The following is a 12,845-nucleotide window of genomic DNA, read 5'->3' on the forward strand; positions in this document are numbered from 1 at the left end:
TGACCCAGGGATCGAACCTGGGTATCCCGCATTGCAGGCAGATTCTTTACCATCTGAGCCACCAGGGAAGCTCATGATGAAGCTCATGATAACAAGCCCGCAATTCCCCGAGACTTGTCCCCATGATGCATGCTTCCCTGGTGACCATCTCCCTGAACCCCTGGGGGTGAAAAAAGTTGCCCCAGTCTGTTCCTGTTACGTTTCAGACCCCTGACTCCTCTCACATCACTTCGATGGTCCAGACCTCCTGACCTCTGCCCAAGCTTCTGTCCCTTCCCCATCTCTCAGAAGTCTTATTTCCAGAGACACCTCCTCTAGGAAGCCTTCCCCAGACTCTGAGAGAGAATTAACTCCCCTTCCCATGTATATAGTGGTAAAGAATCCACCTGCCAGTGCAGGAGATGTAAGAGACACAAGTTTGACCCCTGGATTGGGAAGATTCCCTGGAGGAGGAAACGGCAACCCACTCCAGTATTCTCACCTGGAAAATCCCACGGACAGAGTACAGTCCATGGGGTCGCAAAGAGATGGACACAACTGAAGCGACTTAGCACACACGCAGCCCTGTGTGCATATTCATGACCCTCCACCCCATGGTTATAGTCTTTGTGACCATCTGCCTGACGTGGGCGTTACTCTCACCTCGTCTGTTTTCCCCACTGAGGCAGGGACCGCCTCTCCATCCACCCCACTCTCATTCCGAGGCTGTGCAGGTGCTGAAACCTGAGGGTGGGTGTGAGCGAGTGAGACAGCCCCCCAGTGGCGGGACGAGGCCGAGGGCTGCTGGGAATCCCTCAGCAGCACATCTGGCTTAAAAAGGAAAGGCTCCGTTTCATGACTTAACTCTTTTTATTTTTAGACCCAGTGACTCATCTCCACCACGGGGGCTCTGAGGGCTGCTCTCAGGGGAGGCCCAGCCCAGCGGGCAAGGGGGCAGGAGCTGGGCTGCTGTGTCCCCCGACCCGGAGGCCAAGCCTGGCTGAGCAATGAGACTGTCACTGCCCCCACCTGCTCCTCTGGAACAGCAGTCTCTGGATGCCCAGGACACACTCGCTGGGCCAAGGGAGGCACCTGGGGGAATGAGGAAGAGACGGACGAGGTGTTTTCCGAGGTCTCAGTGCCCTGTCCTGTTCTCCCCACACGCAGAGCGGTGACACAGGGCCACCCACATTCACCTAAAACTACCACAGCTTTGTTAATCGGCTACGCGTGCACGGATGCCCAGCCGCTTCAGTCGTGTCTGACTCTGCAACCCCATGGACCGTCGCCAGCCAGGCTCCTCTGTCCATGGGGATTCTCCAGGCGAGAATACTGGAGTGGGTTGCCATGCCCTCCTCCAGGGGATCTTCTCGACACAGGGATCGAACCCATGTCTCTGGAGGCACCATCATCTTTCATGCATGAAGGTCCACCTGCAGCCCCAGGTGCCACGGTAGCCATGGCATCTCTAAGTCCCAGGCCACGAGCACGGGTAGCAAGGTGGCAAAGGTGCCAGCTTCCCCTGCAGGTCACTGGGCATCAAGGTAGCAGGTGAGAGAGACAGGTATGGTAGGGTTTGTCTGTCCTCAAGGGTCAGGTCTGACCTTCCTCTACCCCCAGCCACTTCCTTCCAAACAGTCAGCCTCGGGCCTCATGCCCCCAGTGAATCTCACCGATGAATCCTACCCACGGTGGCTGTAAAACCGACAAAAGGAAATAACTCGGCCACCCACGGCAGCTAACGTGTCATCATGAAGCTGGCCCCTAAGTAGGTTTTCTCTATGTGGCTCTTATAAATGGAGTCTTTCATGCCATCACAGCTCCTGATAAACTGCTGCGTAGGCGCTTTCCACATACTGGTTCAGACCCAATATGGACCCAATATCCCCTTACTGGATTCTGCTGTCGATCATTTTCATGGATTTCCCTTTGTTTTTTCCAGGAAAGTCCTCCATCTCACTGTAAATAACGATGCATTGTCTCCTCCCCAGTGTTCACACCTCCTGTTTCTTCATCCTTCTGATTGTGCTGGTTGTGCCTCCAGAACAAATTCGAACAATTATGAACATCTTGATTCATGACTCCACCTCTCTGTGCCTCAGTGTTCCCATCTGTATAATGGAGACTGTAGTATGTACCTTATGGGGCTGTGGTATTTCCCTGTTAATCATCAGTTCAGTTCAGTCGCTTAGTCGTGTCCGACTCTTTGTGACCCCATGGACTGCATCACCCCAGGCCTCCCTGTCCATCACCAGCTCCCGGAATTTACCCAAAATCATGTCCATCAAGTTGGTGATGTCATCCAACCATCTCATCCTCTGTTAATCATAATATTGTATTTTTCCTATTCAGAGACAACTATTTTTTCAGGTTAAAAACATATTGGTCTATTATCTATACCCCACGCCCCTAAGCCCGAGGCCAGGGGCGGCGGCCAGGAGGAGCAACCCCACGTCCAACGAGCCGTGGCTGCGCGGGCGCAGGAGGGCCTAGAGGAGCTATCCCACGTTGAAGGTCAGGAAGGGCAGCGGTGAGGAGATACCCCTTGTCCAAGGTAAGGAGCAATGGCTGCACTTTGCTGGAGCAGCCGTGAAGAGATACCCCACACCCAAGGTAAGAGAAACCCAAGTAAGACGGTAGGTGTTGCAAGAGGGGATCAGAGGGCAAACACACTGAAACCATACTCACAGAAAACTAGTCAATCTAATCACACTAGGACCACAGTCTTGTCTAACTCAATGAAACTAAGCCATGCCTGTGGGGCAACCCAAGATGGGAAGGTCATGGTGGAGAGATCTGACAGAATGTGGTCCACTGGAGAAGGGAATGGCAAACCACTTCAGTATTCTTGCCTTGAGAACCCCATGAACAGTATGAAAAGGCAAAATGATAGGATACTGAAAGAGAAACTCCCCAGGTCAGTAGGTGCCCAATATTCTACTGGAGATCAGTGGAGAAATAACTCCAGAAAGAATGAAGGGATGGAGCCAAAGCAAAAACAATACCCAGCTGTGGATGTGACTGGTGATAGAAGCAAGGTCCAATGCTGTAAAGAGCAATATTGCATAGGAACCTGGAATGTCAGGTCCATGAATCAAGGCAAATTGAAAGTGGTCAAACAAGAGATGGCAAGAGTGAATGTTGACATTCTAGGAATCAGTGAACTGAAATGGACTGGAATGGGTGAATTTAACTCAGATGACCATTATATCTACTACTGCGGGCAGGAATCCCTCAGAAGAAATGGAGTAGCCCTCATGGTCAACAAAAGAGTCCGAAATGCAGTACTTGGATGCAATCTCAAAAACGACAGAATGATCTCTGTTCGTTTCCAAGGCAAACCGTTCGATATCACAGTAATCCAAGTCTATGCCCCAACCAGTAACGCTGAAGAAGCTGAAGTTGAATGATTCTATGAAGACCTACAAGACCTTTTAGAACTAACACCCAAAAAAGATGTCCTTTTCATTATAGGTGACTGGAATGCAAAAGTAGGAAGTCAAGAAACACCTGGAGTAACAGGCAAATTTGGCCTTGGTATATGGAATGAAGCAGGGCAAAAGCTAATAGAGTTTTGCCAAGAAAATGCACTGGTCATAACAAACACCCTCTTCCAACAACACAAGATAAGACTCTATACATGGACATCACCAGATGGTCGACACCGAAATCAGATTGATTATATTCTTTGCAGCCAAAGATAGAGAAGCTCTATACAGTCAGCAAAAACAAGACCAGGAGCTGACTGTGGCTCAGACCATGAACTCCTTATTGCCAAATTCAGACTGAAATTGAAGAAAGTAGGGAAAACCACTAGACCATTCAGGTATGACCTAAATCAAATCCCTTATGATTATACAGTAGAAGTGAGAAATAGATTTAAGGGCCTAGATCTTATTGATAGAGTGCCTGATGAACTATGGACTGAGGTTCGTGACATTGTACAGGTGACAGGGATCAAGACCATTCTCATGGAAAAGAAATGCAAAAAAGCAAAATGGCTGTCTGGGGAGGCCATACAAATAGCTGTGAAAAGAAGAGAAGCAAAAAGCAAAGGAGAAAAGGAAAGATATAAACATCTGAATGCAGAGTTCCAAAGAATAGCAAGAAGAGATAAGAAAGCCTTCTTCAGCGATCAATGCAAAGAAATAGAGGAAAACAACAGAATGGGAAAGACTAGGGATCTCTTCAAGAAAATCAGAGATACCAAAGGAACATTTCATGCAAAGATGGGCTCGATAAAGGACAGAAATGGTATGGACCTAACAGAAGCAGAAGATATTAAGAAGAGATGGCAAGAATACACAGAAGAACTGTACAAAAAAGATCTTCACGACCCAGATAATCACAATGGTGTGATCACTCACCTAAAGCCAGACATCCTGGAATGTGAAGTCAAGTGGGCCTTAGAAAACATCACTACGAACAAAGCTAGTGGAGGTGATAGAATTCCAGTTGAGCTATTCCAAATCCTGAAAGATGATGCTGTGAAAGTGATGCACTCAATATGCCAGCAAATTTGGAAAACTCAGCAGTGGCCACAGGACTGGAAAAGGTCAGTTTTCATTCCAATCCCAAAGAAAGGCAATGCCAAAGAATGCTCAAACGACCGCACAATTGCACTCATCTCACACACTAATAAAGTAATGCTCAAAATTCTCCAAGCCAGGCTTCAGCAATATGTGAACTGTGAACTTCCTGATGTTCAAGCTGGTTTTAGAAAAGGCAGAGGAACCATAGATCAAATTGCCAACATCCCCTGGATCATGGAAAAAGCAAGAGAGTTCCAGAAAAACATCTATTTCTGCTTTATTGACTATGCTAAAGCCTTTGACTGTGTGGATCACAATAAACTGTGGAAAATTCTGAAAGAGATGGGAATACCAGACCACCTGATCTGCCTCTTGAGAAATTTGTATGCAGGTCAGGAAGCAACAGTTAGAACTGGACATGGAACAACAGACTGGTTCCAAATAGGAAAAGGAGTACGTCAAGGCTGTATATTGTCACCCTGCTTATTTAACTTATATGCAGAGTACATCATGAGAAACGCTGGACTGGAAGAAGCACAAGCTGGAATCAAGATTGCCAGGAGAAATATCAATAACCTCAGATATGCAGATGACACCACCCTTATGGCAGAAAGTGAAGAGGAACTAAAAAGCCTCTTGATGAAAGTGAAAGTGGAGAGTGAAAAAGTTGGCTTAAAGCTCAACATTCAGAAAACAGAGATCATGGCATCCGGTCCCATCACTTCATGGGAAATAGATGGGGAAACAGTGGAAACAGTGTCAGACTTTATTTTGGGGGGCTCCAAAATCACTATAGATGGTGACTGCAGCCATGAAATTAAAAGATGCTTACTCCTTGGAAGGAAAGTTATGACCAACCTAGATAGCATATTCAAAAGCAGAGACATTACTTTGCCAACAAAGGTTCGTCTAGCCAAGGCTATGGTTTTTCCAGTGGTCATGTGTGGATGTGAGAGTTGGACTGTGAAGAAGGCTGAGCGCTGAAGAATTGATGCTTTTGAACTGTGGTGCTGGAGAAGACTCTTCAGAGTCCCTTGAACTTCAAGGAGATCCAACCAGTCCATTCTGAAGGAGATCAGCCCTGGGATTTCTTTGGAAAGAATGATGCTAAAGCTGAAACTCCAGTACTTTGGCCACCTCATGCGAAGAGTTGACTCATTGGAAAAGACTCTGATGCTGGGAGGGACTGGGGGCAAGAGGAGAAGGGGATGACATAGGATGAGATGGCTGGATGGCATCACTGAGTCGATGGACGTGACTCTGAGTGAACTCCAGGAGTTGGTGATGGACAGGGAGGCCTGGCGTGCTGCAATTCACAGGGTCGCAAAGAGTAGGACACGACTGAGCGACTGATCTGATCTGATCTATTTCTGTCTGATTCAGAGTTTGAGATTGGAGGTGAATGTTATCCAAATATCTTTGGCAATATATCAAAGGAAGTTATCAAAAGTTTTTCTCTTTGGAGTTGTTTATATCATAAACTATGTTAACTGATTTCCTGATGTTCAGCCGTCCTTACATTTCTGGAACCCACTCCACTTGGTCCCCATGTCCTATCCCTCTAATGTAATGTTTAATTTCATGGTTTGTTTTTTTTTTAATCAGTATTCCTAAGTGATACTGGTCTGTGTTTTCTCTTTCTGTACTACTTCTGGTGGATTTTGGTATCAATAAATTGTGGTTCAGTCGCTCAGTCATGTCCAACTCTCCATGATCCCATGGATTGCAGCACACCAGGCTTCCCTGTCCTTCACTACCTCCCGGAGTTTGCTCAATAAATGTTTACTACATTAAACCACGCAGAGTCAGACATGACTTAGCAACCAAACAGCAGCGACATAAGAAAGAATTGGGAGCTGCCCCTCTCTCAGGCACTGGGGCCGTCTAAGTGGTGTTGTACTATCTGTTCTTTTGGGGTATTGTAAGAGGTCTTCCTCTGAAACATTCTGGGCCTTTACACTATTTTTTAAGGAGGGTAGACTTTGATGGGAGAAGGCAATGGCACCCCACTCCAGTACTGTTGCCTGGAAAACCCCATGGATGGAGGAGCCTGATAGGCTGCAGTCCATGTGGTCGCTAGGAGTCGGACACAACTGAGCAACTTCACTTTCACTTTTCCCTTTCATGCATTGGAGAAGGAAATGGCAACCCACTCCAGTGTTCTTGCCTGGAGAATCCCAGGGACGGGGGAGCCTGGTGGGCGGCTGTCTCTGGGGTCACACAGAGTCGGACACGACTGAAGCGACTTAGCAGCAGCAGTAGACTTGGATGACTTATTTCTCCAAGGGTAATCCATTTGTACAGATTTTTACATCTCTTTGGGGGTCATTTTTTTCTACATAAAATGTGTTCCTTATGTTTTCAAATTCCCAAAATCCTTCACATACACCAGAACCTGTTTGCTGGGAACTGAGTTTTCCACGTCTCTGTAGTTGTTTCCCCATAGACTTTTTAATTTTGTGTGTTTTCTTCTTCTTTTTTCTGGATTGGGTTGGTTAATCTTGTCGCTTTTACTGTTGAGTTTCTTCCCCTCAAAAACACAAGTGAAATGAACACTTAAAAATGGGTAAGATGATAAATTTGATGGTATGTGTGTTTTAACACAATCAACAACAAGAAGGGCTTCCCTGAGGGTCCAGTGGTTAAGAATCTGCCTGGAGAGGCAAGAGACCCTGGTACAGTCCCTGGTCTGGAAAGATCCCTTATGCCAATGAGCATCTAAGCCCCTGGTCCACGACTACTGAGCCCATGTGCTGCAACTGTGAAGCCGGGTGCCCCGAGCCCACACTCCACAACGAGAGAGACCACCCCAGTGAGAAGCCCACGCCCCACGGCAAAGAGCAGCCCCCGCTCACAGCAGTTAGAGAAAGCCCGCGCGCAGCACCAAGACCGCCACAGCCAGAAAAGACACAGGGAAGAGAAAGCATGTAGAAGAAATGGTTTTCTTAAAAAAAAAAAAAAAAGGAAATACAGGACTCGGATACATTTGTTTGTTCTATCATTGGTAATACATCAGTTTCCTCTCTTCATTTCTGCCTTCTGTTTTTCTTAGCTTTTTCTCCTGTTCTCGTAAATGTATTGAGTCATATGCTTAATTCATCAATTTTTATTGTTTCATGCTTTCCTGATGGCTCAGCTGGTAAAGAATCCACCTGCAATGCAGGAGACCCCAGTTTGATTCCTGGGTCAGGAAGATCCACTGGAGAAGAGATAGGCTACCCACTCCAGTATTTTTGGGCTTCCCTTGTGAGTGAGCTGGTAAAGAATCTGCCTGCAATGCGGGAGACCTGGGTTCGATCCCTGGGTTGGGAAGATCCCCTGCAGAAGGGAAAGGCTACCCACTCCAGTATTCTGACCTAGAAACAGTCCATGGACTCTACAGTCCATGGGGTTGCAAAGAGTCGGACACGACTGAGCAACTTTCACTTCACTCCACGCTTATTAATAAAGGCATTTGTGGCTATAGCTTTTCCTCCAAGGATTGCTTTAGCTGCGTCTCACAGGTTCTAGTATGACGTATTTGCATTATCACTTAAGACCCCTCCTCCAGGAAGTGTCCTTCTGTGTTCCCATGACACTCAATCCACTCACCCACCATAACCCCCTCACTGCATTATAAAGATCTGTGGCAGTCCATGCGATATAAGAAAACAATGCAAGTTACATATATAACTTTAAACTTTCCAGTAGCCACACTAAGGTGCATTCAGAGAAACAGGTGAGATTAATCTTAATGTTTTATTTAACCCAAGGTGTCCAAAATATTATCATTTCAATACATAATCAATAAAAAACCATTGTTAATTAGATTTTACAGTAGTTTCTGCACCCAGCCTTCAGAATCTGGTGTGTTTCACACTTACAGGACATTTCAGTTTACACCAGCCACAGTCTTGGTGGTTAGGAGCCTGGTGTGCCTTGTTCGGGTCTAAGTCCTGTTTCTAGTTTAGCTGCCCATTTCTTGGCTCCCAGACTGCAAGCTACCTGCAGGGCAAGTTCTACTTTACCTTTGACATGGTATTCGTGATGCTTCCCACGTTGTGAGATTATGAGCCCCAGTGATACTTTCCGAGTTAAGGACTGGCACTGCCCCTCCATTTATCCACCTGCTGCCCTTCACTGTCATTCACCCAGCCATCAGCTATTCACTGCCCACCTTCCACGTGCTGCAGTCTGCCTGGTGCTACCAGGTGTGACTAAAGAAGCATCTCCAAGCATCTCTAAGAAGGAATAAGTTTCTTTCATCCTTGGACTTCTTACTGGACCAAACTCTTAAGAGCCTCCTAGGAACCATGAGAAGCTCCACCCTCTGACTCCAGGGCAGAGCGGCCAAGGACAGCTGAGCATGGCTGGTATTTCTCAAAGGCAGACAAGGGCAAAACAAGCACATAAAGACACACAGTGGCATAAAGATGCCACTAAAGACACACAAAGATCCCCAAATAGTGTTCTGGATATAAGCTGCAATTGCAAAGAATGGCCAAGAGGCAATGTTCCAGCATCTAGAGATGCCATGGGACATAATTCTAGTTTATGGCGTGAAACTAAGGGTTTCTAGGAAGCTTTGCCTCTCTGATATAGACACCTTTCCCTCTCTATCACCCTTTTCTTTCTCTTCCTGACTGGAACTCACTCAAGATGCCTGGAGTAGCTGCAGCCTTCTTGTAAGCATGAAGACCAAGCTACCTCCTAAGGATGGCAGAGCAGAAATACAGAAGGGTGTAGGTTCTTGATGACATGCCCATACTACAACCTGCTGCTGCTGCTGCTAAGTCACTTCAGTCGTGTCCGATTTTGTGCGACCCCATGGACTGCAGCCTACCAGGCTTCTCCATCCCCGGATTCTCCAGGCAAGAACACTGGAGTGGGTTGCCATTTCCTTCTCCAATGCATGAAAGTGGAAAGTGAAAGTGAAGTCACTCAGTCATGTCTGACTCTTAGCGACCCCATGGACTGCAGCCCACCAGGCTCCTCCATCCATGGGATTTTCCGAGCAACAGTACTGGAGTGGGGTGCCATTGCCTGCCAAATGCCAGACATTTTGCTCCATGTAAAAGAAAATGGAAAGGAAAAAAAAAAAGCTTCTCTTGTTATGTCTGTTCCTCGCCCTGAATGCAACCGCTGCCTGCGTATGACCAGGGCACAGCCCCTATTCGCCCAGCCACAATGTTTCAGGTGCCCACACCGAGTCAGGCCCATGTCAGGAGGTTGTAAATTGTCAATGTGTGGATACACAAGACTTGTACCCTGATGAGTAATTTTGACAAAATTCTGATGACTAATTTTGTCAGTTGCAAGTAACAGAAACCAATGTAAACTGGCTTAAGGAAAAGAGATGAAAAATCTATGGGTCAATGAAACTGGAAAGGGGCTCAGACAATGTTGGCAGAATCCTGTCTTCTCCCATGGCTCCATCCCTCCACTGGACAAGCCCAACAGAAGAGTGAGTCCCTCCCCAGCTCTAGCAAGAACCCTGGGATATTAGCTCATGGGCCAAAACTGTTGTTGTTGTTGTTGTTTACTCACTAAGTTATATCTGATTCTTTGCGACCCTATGGACTTTAGCCCAACAGGCTCCTCTGTCCATGGAATTCTCCAGGCAAGAATACTGGAGTGGGTTGCCATTTCCTCCTCCAGGGGATCTTCCTGACCCAGGGATTGAACCCACATCTCAAATCTCCTGAATTGGCAGGCGGGTTCTTTACCACTGAGCCACCAGGGAAGCCCCATGGACCAAACAGTGGACCTTAAATCTACATGCCCATGTGGACACACAGGTCGCATGCAGGCCACACACAGGCCACACACACTCAACGGTGGGGCAGACTTGAGTGTGTCATGTGAACATCTGACTTCTCCCTCCATCCAAGGGACTGCTTTGCCCAGGACGGAGGGGTTTCTCAGGCCGTGGGACTTTCTGTTTTAAACCCTGGCAATACCACGCAAACTTCCCCCACTAGCATACGCTCACGACAACGAATGTGATTCCCCTTCCTCAGAAAGATCAGCAAAATCACACGTGATCATTTTAAAGAAAATTAGATAAGTTTCCCTAAAGAGAACAAGAACAGCCCTCCCCTAACCCAATGATCAGAGCCCTCAGACACCCCGTGACCAATCGTCCTTACAAAGAGGCATGGGTTCTGCTCAGCCACTGGCTATACGACTGCCCAGAGGACAGCCACGTACACAGGCCTGGAGAGATCACGCTGTGGTCCCTTCTGCCAGGATGCCTCAAGGCGGATGGCTCCCAGCTACCAGGGCCCAAGCGTCTGCTCAGCTCAGTGACTCCAGACCTCTAACAGCCACCGAAGATCCCAGCTGAGCCAAGCCCTTTTGGAATTCACGGTGCCACCAGGCTCCAGCCTGCCCGGAACATCTCGAATCAGCCGATGCCTCTCAGTCTGGGAGACTCAGCCACTGGCATTGCCAAAACCTCTGGGGTGATTCGACTCTGCTGCCAGATCGAGAGGAGAACCACCTCGTGCTGCCGCTTCAGTTCAGGGTGTAACGGGATGAGGGTGCAGAGGGCACTGGCTTCTTGGGCTCCAGTCAAGTTTCCCTGCCTGTCCGTCTTCTCAGGGATGTCTCAGCCTCATCCTTGAAAGCACAAAGGAGCAGAGGGCCTTGGGTCCCGTGGCTTCACTAAACCATCCTCCGTGTGTCCTGCAGGTTACAGATGCAGGGGGAGGGGGACGGTGGCAGGGAGAGGGGGGCGGTGGCAGGGGGGAGGGGGATGGCTCAGCCCACCCCTCACCTGACCCTTCTGGTAATAACCTTCTGGGGGTGGGGGGGCTGGTGCAGCAGGGACAGGGACTAGTGCGTCCATTTAAGAGACGGGGAAAGTGAGTTTGTCCATGGTCAACTGGAGCTGGACTTGGACTCATAGTCACAAGTCTGTCTTGAGACTCCCCTAGGGGTCTGCTCTGGGGAAACCAAGGCACAGTCTGCGTTTACTGTCCTCCCTGCCGGAGGTGGAGTCCAGGGTGGCTTTAAGAGGTAGGGCCGGCCTGTGATGTGGTCACATCTGTCTTTTGGCCACCGTCCGCCCCCCAGACCAGCCCCTCTGGCTCACCCCGCGCCTCCTCCTGCAAACAGATTTATAAAGAATTGGAAGTAGAGAAAGTCTAAAAGCGAGACCCACCGCCAGGATCACTCACTCCCACAACCTGGTGGATAGACAGGCAGGGGGGGCCCCTCCATCCTCTGACGTGGGATGCAGGTGGCCAGGACAGTCCTGGTGGGGCTGGGCCATCTCTGCCCAGCAGGTGGGCTGCAGGGGTGGTCTCCCCGCTCTGCACCCCGCCTCAACCCCACCCCCGGCGCCAGGACAGATCTTCTCTGGGACACACCCTCCAGCAGGGAGGGCTCCCGTGTGCCTGGAGCTCCGGCCACGGGCCGGCGGAGGCCCTAGTCCTCCTTGGGTTTGCGCTGCTGCCGCCGGCCCAGTCTGTAATCGATGTAGGTGCCCAGGCAGGACCACAGAAGGAAGCGTGCCAACAAGATGATGACCAGCAGGACCAGCAGCGGGTCGGGGCCCGTGCTGCCCCCAAGCCAGGAGGCCATGGCGAGGGCAGCCGCCACCCCCCACCCCAACCAGAGGAGCAGCCCCCACGCCCCCCGCGCGCCGCCCAGCCCGGGGGTCTCCTCCCTAAGGCACCGAGCCCGCTCCCTCCGCGCCCCAGCGCAGGGGCCTCCCCGGCGGGAGAGGACAGCTCGGGGACGGCGAGCGGCCTCCTTGGAGAAGAGGCCCCGCGCCATTCAGCGCGCGCGGGCGGCGCTCGGGGCCGACAAGGGCCGCATTGTCCGGCCGGGCGGGAGGCTCGGGGCCCGGCGCTGACGTAATCTCCAAACGTCTCCGGCGGCAGCTGCTGGGCGAAGCCGGCCACCTTCTCCGGGCGCTTTCAGCCGCCCACGCCCGCTCTTCCGGCCCCGCCAGACAATCGAGCCCTTTCTCTGCCCAATTAGCTATCACTTCTGGAGGCCGGCGCTGTCCAGCGGCTGCGGGCCCGCGGCGGCGGCAGCAGGCCGGGCGGGAGGGGCGGGCGGCCCGGCGGGAGGGCTGGCGGGAGCTGTGCGGATGAAAGGGGAGCAGAGGGGCGCGAAGGTGAGACCCGGCGCCCCGCGCCCACAGGCGACCCCGGCGCAGCTCAATTAGCGCACGGGCCGCCAGCGCCTCAAAGGCCGCCCGCCCGCCCGCCCGCCGCCCGCGGGGGTGGGCAGCGCGGGCTGGCGGGGGCGGGGACGGCGCGGGCGGCCCGGGAGGGGAACCCGCTTAATCACCCAGGAAGGCCCGGGGCGGTCCCCAGATCACCCCCCAGCGGCCCACCAAGG

General features: G+C 50.5%; 1 protein-coding gene across 1 annotated transcript; it reads right to left on the reverse strand.

The window, feature by feature from the left end:
• Nucleotides 1–11,921: 11,921 nt before the first annotated feature.
• SMIM38 (small integral membrane protein 38) lies at nt 11,922–12,077 on the reverse strand. Its single transcript, XM_055583832.1, has one exon. It carries the CDS (start codon nt 12,075–12,077, stop codon nt 11,922–11,924), a length of 156 nt encoding a protein of 51 aa, XP_055439807.1.
• Nucleotides 12,078–12,845: the final 768 nt, after the last annotated feature.

The sequence above is a fragment of the Bubalus kerabau genome, chromosome 5 (assembly GCF_029407905.1).
Source record: "Bubalus kerabau isolate K-KA32 ecotype Philippines breed swamp buffalo chromosome 5, PCC_UOA_SB_1v2, whole genome shotgun sequence".
Lineage (NCBI taxonomy): Eukaryota > Metazoa > Chordata > Mammalia > Artiodactyla > Bovidae > Bubalus > Bubalus kerabau.